This window comes from Cynara cardunculus (assembly GCF_001531365.2).
Source record: "Cynara cardunculus var. scolymus isolate 2C chromosome LG 10, CcrdV1, whole genome shotgun sequence".
Classification (NCBI taxonomy): domain Eukaryota; kingdom Viridiplantae; phylum Streptophyta; class Magnoliopsida; order Asterales; family Asteraceae; genus Cynara; species Cynara cardunculus.
In genome coordinates this window covers 28,786,541-28,799,425 of record NC_037537.1, presented here as the reverse complement: position 1 = coordinate 28,799,425, position 12,885 = coordinate 28,786,541, and the positions used below count along the sequence as shown (strand labels likewise).

Here is a 12,885-nt window from a genome sequence, read left to right as displayed (position 1 = left end):
AATCTTGAGTTTTAAGTATTATGTATTAATAAATAGTACTTTACGCATAAAAAATGGGTTTTAAGAGTTTTTGTTAAATGATTTATAATATAGAATATATTTTTTAATTTATAATTTAATTTAAATATAATAATAAAACAATTTATTTTTGGTTTAATATTATAAATTTTATAAAGATAATAATTAAATATTTTGTTAGAATTTAATGATTATACTAATTATATTTTAGATTTTTTATATTTAAAATGAGATGTTTATCATGTATTTGATTGTTTTATTTGCAGTTAGTTACACGAATTCAGATATGTGATGAAATCGTTTAGGGATGAACGGTTTTAAGAGTTTTAGCCAAATGCTTTATAAGATAGTATAGATAAATATGATAAAAAAATGTTTCTTTTTCATATTTGAATTTTTTTTCAAATTTAAAAAAATTTACACTCTCTTATGTTTTCTTAATTTTGAAGAAAGTTTTAAGAAAGCAAAAATATGTCCAAAATCTCTATTTTTTTTATTTTGAAGAATTTGTTGGAGATGGTATTAAATTACTGTTTAGAGCATCTTGAACAAATTAATTATTCAAAATGGATAATCAAAAGTCAAAGATATCCAAATAAAATTTACATTCATCTTCAACTTCTTTATTTTGAAGATTAACACTATGAATTATATTATTAAAATATTCAACATCTTTTATAAAATATTATTTCTTTCTCTTATATATTTAATTTCAAGGATTCTTATCGGTTGAAAATAAAAAATAATCTATCTTTCATATGTAATTAATTTTTGAGAATTCTCCAAATTTGAAGAATTATAATATTTCTCTCAGACTTTGCTTATTTTTTGCGGAAATTGTTGGAGCAAAAATCTCTATTTTAGAGATTTTGTTGGATATATATATTGAGCAGAAGATGAAATGATCAAAGTTTAGTCGATGCGAAACTCTAACATGCTCCTTCTTCAATGGAGGCTAGACAGACACAGAAAGAGAAAGCTGATAGGTTAAGCATATGACATGTGCAAATAATACACAAGGATCCATTTTATTAAACAAAAAACAATAACTTACATTAATTGATAATAATAATAATAATACATTTATGTACAAAAGATTTCATTTACGATTCATATATTTGATTAAACATAATACATCATCCCAACTTCAATGAGGCTGATGTGAGGAATGTGCAGCGCAACCGCAGGCCGCCTGCAGTTCTTCCGTAAGAAGGAATACACCACATCGATCACAAACTTCTTCAACAACGATGAAGCCTTCCTAGCCTTTATGTAGGAGAACCCCGTTATGTATGCAACCCCCGCCTCTTTGGCCTCCACCAATGCCAATAGCTCATCCCGAACCCCACCATCCACATCCCCATTCCTTGGCGCCACTTCAAACCTCACTCGTCTCCTCGGATTCATTTCTTCTGCTGCCTTTTCCTCATCGTACCAACCCCTCAGAATCTTCAGTCTCGATGATTTCATATTTTCTGTAGGATCCACGTGATCCGAGATGATCAATGCAGGCCTTGATTCTATCGACCTAACATCACATTTGATTGTAGTCATAACCTTCTTCTACTTAGACCCCAAACCAACACAAACCAAACCAAACCAAACCAAACCAGACATTTTGTTCGTCGAGATAATTGCATTTTGATTGATACCTTGGAATCCACCTTTACTTAAAACAAGCCCATTACCCTCTCCCAAATCCCATTTTCTACCCATATGCCAAAGGAATCCATGCACCCAAGTAAAACTAATTTAAAATGTTCAATCAAGCCAGGAATAGAAACTGACCTGCTGCTTATGACCGCCATTCGTCCATCAAACGATGAAGCCTCGGAGTTCGGTGATTGAGGCTCGACTGCTTCCATTTGTATAAACTCGGCTATGCTTTGTGTCAGTTGATTCTCAAAGTTTTCGTCGTCTTTTGGGATGTCTTTATAACCATATCTCATAATGCACCTGTACATACGATAAGGCCTCGGGCACACACGCCCGATCAGGTACCGTTCATCAAGTGAAACAAAGGGTACCGGAACGTATTTCACGCATACAAACACCAAAACATTGTGAAAAGCAGGTAGATTCATCACAAAATGCGAAAAAATGGATGGGATGCCTGTCGCAAGTTCAGAGTATATGAGGCCTATTCCAGGCACACGAACAATACCCAAGCTTGGTCCAAGGTTCAGAAGCCATTTCAGTTGAACTTTATTGTGCATATCGTGTTTGTATTTTCTTCGAGTACCATAATGCCACACAAACATGATGAACATAAACACACAGGCAAGCAAAAGAGACACCCAACCTCCTTGAGGAGCTTTTCTGATTGCAGCCGATAGGTACACACCCTCGATGAACCCAAAAAAGAGAAGAAATGACATGCCATATATAACGTTTTTCTGCCACACGAAGGTTATAACGAGTCCCATGAGAAAAGTTGTGATGAACATAACCGTCATGCACGCAAGCCCTGCCAGCAATCAAGTTATTCTTGTAATGAAGATGTTCCAAACTTAAAACTACACAATTGCAAGAAACATGGATACAACATTTTTCAGAAAGATTTCCAAGTTAAAATTATCCATTTGCCGACTTCATCTTTACAAATTAGGACTGTCCATCTTGCCTACACAAGCATCATCAGAAAAGATGGGCAATTCGAATCAGTAACACAAGAGTTGATGTCATATTTTTAACTTACCATAAGCATTTCCAACTTGAGTTGTGTCCTGGAATCCAACAGTGATCAAAAGAGTAAGAATCATGAGGATCCAGTTAATTTCTGGTATATAGATCTGGCCGAACATGTGTTTAGAAGTGTGGACAATTTTGACCCTTGGAAAAAAACCAAGGGCATGACATTGTTTGACAATGGAGAAGGTAGCTGTAATGATAGCTTGACTCCCAACAACAGCTGCTAAGTTAGCAAGTGCAAAAACAGGCCAAAATATCGGCTCTGCAAGACAAAATTCACAAGATACTATCATTGCAACAAAAGTGTTCTTTGTATCTGGACTATAATTATGTGTGTAACACTAACCCTATACTAAAATTGCTAGAGTAGTTAAAATAAAAGCAAAAGGACTGACCAGGTATAGATTTGTAGAAACTGTCGGGAATGGAAGTAATGTTTTTAGACAAGTAAGCGGCCTGACCCATGTATTGTATAACCAAACAAGGGTACACAAAGAATCCAAATGCAAGCTGCACAGATGGGTAAGTATTAAATTTACCACAACAAGAGGCAAATTGGTTATTTATCAGAAAAAAGATAATTTTAAAGGATGCTACAGGTTTATGAGATTCCATTTTCTATCATTTTACCCATGCTTAATTTATATTTCCAACTCCTTCATTCACAAACCAAAAAGAGGGTAGATGCCACCAGTCCCAGTCTTCTTTTTTTTTTGGGGAGGACGACCTCACACAATTGGCTTACATCCATGCCTTTGCCACTAGGCTAGATCGCCAGAACTTCATTCACAAACCATAAAGCCTGTATTTAAGATTTTTCTCCAAAGCTATGGCATTGATAAAGGGGCAACCACAGGGTTCCATAAACTAGCCCAAAGAAGTGATCATTAAGAAACTCATTTTCAACACGCCATCTGTAGCACCATTGGTAGACTTACTCTTATTGAGGAGGCAGTAAAATGGCCAAGATCTGCAAACATAGCTTCAGTTCCTGAGCAAAATATTCCAATAGTTAGTACACCCACTGCTTTGCAAACAATATCTCTCAACATTATGTCACCTTAGAGAATTGATTCGATGACAATCAATCATCTACACTAATTGTTAACAATGGACGTATTTTGTATTCCAAGGTTGGGATATAGTTCTAGAACCTCCTAGAAATAGCCTTTTCGCTGAAAATCTCAGATATTATAATTCAATCATGTTAAGTGTCGAGGAAAGTCATATACCTGTTATGGAGAGAAGGACTCCCCCAAGTGAAATCCAGCCTTCTTTACGAGTTTCACTAAAGAACTTGATTATATAATGCGGAGAAAATGCATGAACAATCTTCGGGTTCCAACGTATGATATTATATAGCCCGATAGAAAATATTGAAACCAACCACAAAATAATAACCGGTGCAAAGACAAAAGCCACCCTGTGAGTACCAAAGTGTTGTAGAGCAAACAGACCGACCAATACAACACATGCCAATAATACTAGTTGCCCTATCAAAAGATTCAAAACGAGAAAACAATGACCAAAAAGAGAGCACTGTTCAATAAATTATATTAAAAGGTTCTCATTCTTTTCCAATATCAACAGAAGATTTCAAGAATGAGAATTGAAGAAAACTTGAACCTCGATGATTAGTTACCATGAGTTAACGCTACTCCCACACCTTTGACTTGAAATGCTGATACGGCCGATAAAACTGCACAGGAAACAACCATAAAAGATTAACCCTCTTCTGCCTGCAAACAATACTCAAAAAATAAGTGACAATGAAGTTGTGAACTATGCTGATTTTTCATGCGTAATGACCAACAAAATACTCCCTTCAACCCACAAAAAATGCAACATTTGACTAGGTGCACAGTTAAAGTACCCTTTGCTAGAGACAGAATAAAAGAACTGTATGGACCCACATTGATACCAAGTTTATGGGAAATGACAAGAAAGGAAAGCAATGCAACTTTCATGGAATGATCCGAGAATCAAAGTAAATACTAAGTTCATGTTGTACACTTCAAAATAGGTAAACAGATCATTTCTTTAGAGATGGAAGAAGATATTATCACCAACAGAATCCAATTCGACCACGTTCAAATAGCATTTACCAGAGATTGCAGGAGTTATCACACCATCACCAATGACCATTGAAGCTCCCAACAGTACCACAACAAGTAAAGTTGTGCGTGATTTTTTATGCCTCTCCAGAAAACGATGCAATGACGAAGAGGATGGAGGGTGTCCTGAAGAACCGTATTTGTAAGAAGACAACTCCTCATCAGCTGCTTGTTGATTGGGAAGTAAACTAAACTTTGCATGCCTGCAGAGTAGTGAGTAAAGAGCAAATGTTCCACCTGAAATGTATTGAATTTGGCATTTTTGACATTAGATACAATATGGTAGAGGACCCAACATGCAATTTACGGATATGAGAGACTGTTTTGGCACACCTTCACCACAATCATCTGCACTCAATACAATACACGTGTATTTCAGAAGTGGGATTAATGTTAAGGCCCAAAAGATCAAGGAAAATGCCCCAAAAATAACTTCCGGATTTTGATGATTTTGCAGAGCGACAGCAAACACACTTCTATAGACGTACAGAGGTGAAGTGCTCAAGTCTCCATATACAACGCCGAAACTTTGATATGCCAACAATAAATTTCGTGGAAGAAGGAAGAAAAACTGCATTCCTAACTGTATGTGAAGACGGTCAATTTTGAGCCATACAGAAGGATAGAGAACATGGAAGATGTAACGGTTTTTTTTTTTTTTTTCAAAGATCTATATTACTGAATCATAAAAGTGGAAGAAGTGAATTTGAATGGTAGATATTTGAGGAAAGCAAGTTACATGTACTATAACCTTGTCTCTTTTACCCAAACTATCAACATATTTCATTTCTTCATACACATCTGATGAAACAAGTTTTATTTGTTTACAACATCTGTTGTCACATTTTTATTTCTTCCACCCACAAAATGGAAAAGTTACATGGCCAAAATGAACAAAACCCAAGACCTTTTTTTTAATGAAATGGTCTATTACATAAAATGCACCTACTTAAACAACTTCATGCGATAACTAGAATGCTCGTGATAATAATTTCAAATCATGTGGAAAGTATCTGCATTTTGCTAAGCATGAGACCGAAAGTAAAATGAAATGAAGGAAACCATTGGCCTCTATTTCATACATCTTTTAGAATCATCGACTTTCTTCGAAAGACATGCTTTGAAGTTTGAAAAAATCAGATGAGAAAGAAAATGAAAAACGGATAACTTACTAAAGCAGATGGAATCACGGAACCAATGAAATCTGAGGTTCAAAAGAACAAACAGAATAGATGTAGTGGCAAAAGTAAAGAATATGTAGATTATATAGCTTTTCACACTACAACTTGAAATATTTCAGGGTGCTGAAGAGTAATGTCTAGGACAAGTAATCTAACCTGAGATGTTGAGGTCCCAGTTTGAGGCTCCATTGGCATCTACAGTAACCTGACTGGCTAAATAATATTCCAATCTTGATAAAGAGAAACATGATTGATCAGTTAGGCCAATTACCCCACGCCATAGGTAAACAATCTTTATTGATTTCTCAAGAACATTTCCTATTTCCTCAAGTGTATATATAGTTATGTTTGATGTTTCGTATTAATATTCTGTAACTTGGCAGAAAAATGGTTCAAGGAGTCGTTAAAGCATGCAACTTTCAACTCGACACATGGTTATGATTATTGTCAAATAGTGACCAATTAGAGAAATGTTGTAGAGTAAAAGCAGTAGAAACAACCATATGTGACAATGAGAATGTACACACAAGTACTTTTGGCTTGCAAGTTTCATCCAACATCCTAGAATGCATAAAAACTGTTGCAATTTGATGGGATTAGATAGGGCAGTTTGTGATGTCCATCCAAATCACATCCTGCTTTTTCATATCCATTTGATTGGGCTTTAGTAGAAATTAGAAACACTTGCACAAAGACGTGAAGACCCAGTTAGCGTATAGCTGAACTAGCAGTGAAGAGTATAAATATGTGAATGATATTGCAATCTTACGCCCAAATAATCATATAATCCAAATGCAGTGTAGTGAGAGGCAAGAAAAAGTTAAAAAGAAGAGAGAATGGAGCAGGAAGTGGAAGAATGTGAAGTGATGGTTTGCTTAATGTATTTAGAAAAGCAAACATCCGTAAGTAATGAAATAATGTGACAAACTTGAAGCATTAAACAAGGAAAGGCGCAATATTTAAAAAATTAAGGTTCAGCAAAATTTGAAGAAAATTGTATCCATGTGATTGAAGAAAAATGATGGAGAACACAAAATTTAGTCAGTAATGAAAAGCTGATAATAGAAACAAGTTATGAGTGATTGAATAAATATTTAATTGGGCCCTAATAAAATTGGTGATAACAAACACAAAAGCATTATTTTTAAGAAACAAATGTTGAGATGGAACCTGAGAGAGAGAGAGATTGTTGAGGAAGAAATGTAATCAACTGAGAATCGAAGAAGGAAACAAGAACCTGAACAAGAATTGGGAATGCAAATACTTTGAATCGTGTTTTTGTTGCTTATGTTTCTTTCATTTCTACTATTCTCGTTTTTCTTGTTTTTCTTTTTCCTTTTTTGGGAGGTTTAATACTATTAAAATTAAAATGGACATACATAAATCAACACATACATTTAGCTTATCCCATGCACATAAATAAGAATATTTGTTTTCATAAATAAATATTTAAATTTATTTACATCATATATTTTATTTATTAAAAAATTATAGTATTAAATTTTTACATAATTTATTTTCATTATCATTACAAAATTTATATCTAAATTATATAATTAATATTTATTTAAATAAATGTATATATATCATCAACAATAATTAACAAACTTATTAAATTCTATTAAATAAAATACGATGATCGAATCACTCAGAGGACCCGACGGCCCTCTAAAATGAAACCACCGTTTTGACTTGTGATGATGAATAAAAATGGAATCAAAAACACCTTCACCAATCCATTCTCCATTCTGAATCGCCCTTTCAGACACACTCGATGTTTCAACAAGATCCCATTCGGTAAGCAGTTTTCTTGATTTTCTTTCAACTCCTTTTCTTCTTCCACCACTGTATGATAGATATAGATGGATCCACCACAATCAAATTATGGTTATTTCGCAGACGAGATTATCCTCGAAATCTTAGCAAGATTACCCATCAAATCTCTGTTTCGAACCAAGTGCGTTTGCAAACTCTGGTACAAATTAGCCTCACACCGATCATTCACCCTAGCTTACAATGAATTGTCTGTGAAAAATGTTATGGTTCTTGTGGAAGTTACAGAATCATCCACAGAATCAACCTCAAGTCTGATTCTGATTGATAACAAGAGGGGCGTGTCTGAATTCTCCCTGGATTTTGTGAAAGATAGAGTCAAAATTAGGGCTTCTTGCAATGGATTACTGTGTTGTTCTAGTGTTCCTGATAAGGGTGTTTATTATGTTTGTAATCCCATGACTCGAGAGTTTAAATTGCTTCCAAGGAGTCGAGAGCGTCCCATCACTCGTTTTTATCCGGATGGGGAAGCAACCCTTGTGGGTCTTTGTTGTGATTTGTTAAGCAATAGATATAATGTTGTTTTGGCGGGTTATCATCGGATGTTTGGTCATAGACCGGAGGGGAAACTGATATGTTGGGTGTTCGATTCTGAGTCGAATAAGTGGCGAAAATACGTTTGTGATGAAGATGATCATGGGTTTACGCATATGAATCGGAATCAGGTTGTGTTTGTGAAGGGGTGTCTCCATTGGATGACTCAAAGTTTCAGTTACATTCTTGTTCTTGATTTGAAGTTGGATTTATGGAGAAGGATGGTGTTGCCTGCTGAAATGGGATGTGGGAACGGAAGCGGGAATAGGGTGTACTTGTTGGAATCACAAGGGAAACTGTCGGTGATTCAGATATGTAGCGGGTGGATGAACATGTGGGTGTTGGAAGATTATGAAAAAGGGAAATGGGATTTGATGGATCGTGTGAGTTTGCGTTGTATTCGTGGAATGGTGCCTGGGATATTCCCGATAAGTCAAGGTGGTGATTACGTGTTTCTTGCTGGGCATAAGCAGGTATTGGTGTATCAAAGGAAAACAAGAATTTGGAAGGAAATGTATTCTGTGAAGAACAACTGTACGATGCCATTGTGGTTCTCTGCACATTCATTCCGGGGCACAATCTATAAGGTGTGTTAATTTACTTGAAACTTGAGCAGGGAGGTTGAAAAGAATGCTTTGTATATATCTATATCTATTGGTGAAAAGTTGGGATGTTTGAATGTGGTTTGTTGATTGCAAGTAGACAAATAAAGGTGGTTACTTCATCTTCATCTTCATCTTCATGGTTTTGAATTTGTTTTAATTTTCATGAAAAGAAAAAGAAGGGAGGAGTAGGAAAGCAGGCAGCCAAATAAGGGAAAAGAGACAACTTCAACTTGATTTCCTAAAAATAGAGAGAGCTCTCTATTTTGATGTTATGGTGGTAGGTAAAGGTAATTAATTATCTCTAAACCTTAACACGCTTTTACCTGAAAAAAAAAGGATTTCCTGAAAAACAAATAACCTCTCAACACATGTGACATGTTGATGTTATGCACCTACTACTACTTTTAACATCCAATCCTCTGTTACCTATCAGTCAAATGACCTTCTACTACCTATAAATTAAATAAACACACATCAAGAAGAGATGAAACCAAAACCCATTCTCGTCCCAATGGCAATGGCAATGGCAATGGCAACCACCTTTTATGTTCTCTGTTTCTTCCTATCCGTGGCTCCCGTGCCATTGCCTAAATCAGACCAAAATCTTTTGGAGTTCCCTTTGAATTTAGAATATATGGAAGCTGAGTTCTTTCTATATGGATCCATGGGTTTCGGTTTGGATCACATCCAACCCAATCTTACTGGTGGCGGACCACCACCCATCGGTGCACGCAAGGCAAATCTTACTCCTTTAATCACAGATATAATCACCCAATTCGGCTATCAAGAAGTTGGTCACATCAGGTCCATCCCTCAATTATTTTCTACTTAAACTTCTTAATGAATCATGTGCCTGATACGGGGATTGAACACACAACTATGTACATAATTAATTATCCCTTACAGGTGGTTAGTTTCCATAAAATGTTTGATGCATGCATATACGTACAGGGCAATAAAAAGCAGAATAGGTGGTGGATTTCGAAGACCACTCTTGAATTTAAGCGCAGAATCATTTGGCGCAGTAATAAACCAGGCATTCGGCAAGCCCTTATATCCACTTTTCGATCCCTATGCCAACGATATCAATTATTTGCTTTCCTCCTACATCATCCCTTATGTCGGTCTCACAGGTTATGTTGGTGCAAATCCATACCTCCAAACTCCCACCGCAAAAAAGGTTAATTTCGCCTTCAACTAACTAAAGCCTTGGCGTGAGTTTATTTACCATATATAAATATTAAAAAACAATTCATATCATTAGGAAAATTTACAAAAATAACCATTTCATTAAAATATTTTCACTTTTTAACTATTTTCCCCAAATAGGCTAATATTTACAAAAAGAAAGAAAACTTTACCTACAAATCATATTTCCACAGCATAAAGTTTATTTTTAGGGAAAAAAGAAAATGAATTTAAAAAGAGACTTTAGGTAGAAAAAAAGGATTTTATTATTTAATTTATTTTATATCCTTTCATTTTCATTTTCATTTTCATTATATTAACACACACACAACCGTATATTAATTAAAATATTTGGAGAAAGAGGTTTATAAGATGGTTAAAAAGTGAGACCACCTTAATAGATGGGTTATTTGTGTAAATTTCTCTAATTATTAACATGTTATCTACTTTTTTGTCATTATTATTTTTAAACCTTCACCCATATATGTATATGTATATGTATATGTATATGTATATGTATATGTATATGTATATGTATATATTGATGTTGATATATGTATTCAAAATTTGTATTACTAGCTTGTAGCCGGTCTTTTGGGAGTTGAATCAGGCCAGGATGCAATTCTTAGAAATCTTCTTTACGAACGAGCAACACTATGTGTAGTCCCATATGGTATCACAGTATTTGATTTCACTAACAAAATATCAGAACTACGAAACAAGTTAGGTCGTGCAGGCCTAAAAGACGAAGGTCTTGTTGTCTCACCTTACCTAGGTGCTGAAGGGAAGGTAAAGGGAAATGTTTTATCTGCAGATACAAACTCACTGTCGTATGGTCGAACACCAAAAGAAATACTTCGTATCGTGTATGGAAGTGGAAAAGAACAAGTTCCTGGAGGATTTTACCCTCATGGTGCTAATGGGACTATCGCTAGAAAATATTTAAAGGCCAAAATAAATTTAAAAGAATGATTTATTTTACTGATTAACGTTTGTAGTAAAGTATAAAAGATAAACTATATGTGACAAGTCTATATCATATCTCGATGCTTTTTTTTCTTCTTCTTTTCTTACTACTTTTATGTCACACTTGTTATATCAATAAAGTTTTTTTAATGCATAATTTCACAAATCATATTCCATTTCATAAACTACATACATACATACATGATGGTCTCAAGTTCACAAACTCAGTCCACACCCACTTGTCTGTTCTAATAGTTTTAACTCAACCCTGGTCGATCCACTTGATTGCTATCACGGTCACAGCTGACTAGATCCACTTAACATCTCATAGTCTCATGACCTACATTGAACAAGTTAATGCAAAATAAAATCCAACAAAACACATTCATGCATTTTTCAATACAACATACGTTAATAATTCATTATGACATTATCAAATAACGTTAAAAAATGAAACTTGTAAAAGTTATCACATGAAATTATAGGTCTTAAAAGCTTGTTCTTTCAATTTTCTGATTCTTGTGCCAATTCATAATTATATTTTTGAAAGCGACGCTAAACTTGCATCTTGTAGCATACCAAGTCAAGTAGTTGATTCTCTACATAAAATATAAAACAACCGCCTGAAAGTTACCATATAAGCTAGCTCAATCTTATTTAAGTTCACTCATGACAATTACGTCACTTAATTTTCCCTAAAATCCAGTTTTACTCGTTTCATCAATGACCAAAGTCACAAAATGTCTAAACAACTTTTTTGCATCTCCATTGATTCAAATTATGAGGTTTAGACTCCAAAAGTGAACGTTTAATGCCCTTATACGAAAATTTCGAAATAAAGCCAAGAACATAAAATGTCAATCACGTTTTCTTTTTTTGTTTATCCCGATGCTAGTTGTATACTGATACAATATAGTTGAGTGTAAATCTTGAATAGATAGATACCTAGTACAAATAGGTTTTTACCATTTACCATTTTTATGTTGAATGTAAGATAGAATAAAAAGCAAATTAATATTAAGGTTGTGAAAAACATGTTCCTTGTATGAAAATAACTAGTAGATGTTGTTGTTACGAGAATCTTCCTGATAGTCATCAATTCTAAATTTTCCAAGACTCGACTAATCGAGGTACAAGCAAGTTGCCTAGATGGCGATTTACAAGAGAATACGTATATTTGTAGATCACAAGGTTTGGGAACTTGCTCTTATTATACGTATCAACATGTTTAGATTATTATTAAAAAGCAATAAGATTCATCCGGTGCCAAAAAAGCATGTTCCATGTTTTGTGCCATAATTTCTCAAACACACTGCTTTGGACACCCCTATAAAAACAAACAAAACCTGCCTTGCCTTTTCAAAGTGTAAGCAAACAATTAAATCATGGGAGGAGTAGTGTTCCTCCTCCTCCTACTGGTACTGGTACTGGTGACAAATGCAAAACCCAGATTGCCTAAATCTGATACAAGTCTTTTAGAGTTCCCTTTGAATTTAGAATACTTAGAAGCAGAGTTCTTCTTATATGGATCTTTAGGCAGGGGTTTGGATCACATCCAACCAGATCTTACTGGGGGTGGGCCACCACCCATTGGTGCTAGGAGGGCTAATCTTACTCCTTTAATCAGAGATATAGTTGCCCAATTTGGTTATCAAGAAATTGGTCACATCAGGTTCCATCTCTTACCTAACCTCCTTTATATGTAATGTAATCACAGAAACCTGAACGCATCAAATAACTTCCTTTATATGTAAT

The 12,885-nt window shown here is 34.8% G+C and overlaps 3 protein-coding genes across 3 annotated transcripts; 2 read left to right on the top strand and 1 right to left on the bottom strand.

Moving 5' to 3' along the window:
• Nucleotides 1-1,140: 1,140 nt before the first annotated feature.
• On the bottom strand, nt 1,141-6,193 carry LOC112519893 (potassium transporter 4-like). Its single transcript, XM_025128208.1, has 10 exons — nt 6,161-6,193; nt 5,157-5,406; nt 4,815-5,060; nt 4,352-4,408; nt 3,942-4,202; nt 3,648-3,700; nt 3,105-3,219; nt 2,717-2,971; nt 1,807-2,485; nt 1,141-1,546 (listed from the first exon to the last, which is right to left on the bottom strand). Exons 1-10 carry the CDS (start codon nt 6,191-6,193, stop codon nt 1,141-1,143), a joined length of 2,355 nt encoding a protein of 784 aa, XP_024983976.1.
• A 1,482-nt stretch (nt 6,194-7,675) lies between these two features.
• Nucleotides 7,676-9,107, top strand: LOC112519494 (F-box protein At5g49610). Its single transcript, XM_025127646.1, has 2 exons — nt 7,676-7,801; nt 7,904-9,107. Exons 1-2 carry the CDS (start codon nt 7,702-7,704, stop codon nt 8,965-8,967), a joined length of 1,164 nt encoding a protein of 387 aa, XP_024983414.1. The 5' UTR covers nt 7,676-7,701; the 3' UTR covers nt 8,968-9,107.
• A 384-nt stretch (nt 9,108-9,491) lies between these two features.
• LOC112520227 (desiccation-related protein PCC13-62-like) lies at nt 9,492-11,136 on the top strand. Its single transcript, XM_025128527.1, has 3 exons — nt 9,492-9,780; nt 9,928-10,156; nt 10,744-11,136. The coding sequence occupies exons 1-3, from the start codon at nt 9,494-9,496 to the stop codon at nt 11,134-11,136; spliced, it is 909 nt and encodes a 302-aa protein (XP_024984295.1). The 5' UTR covers nt 9,492-9,493.
• The last annotated feature ends 1,749 nt before the right edge of the window (nt 11,137-12,885 follow it).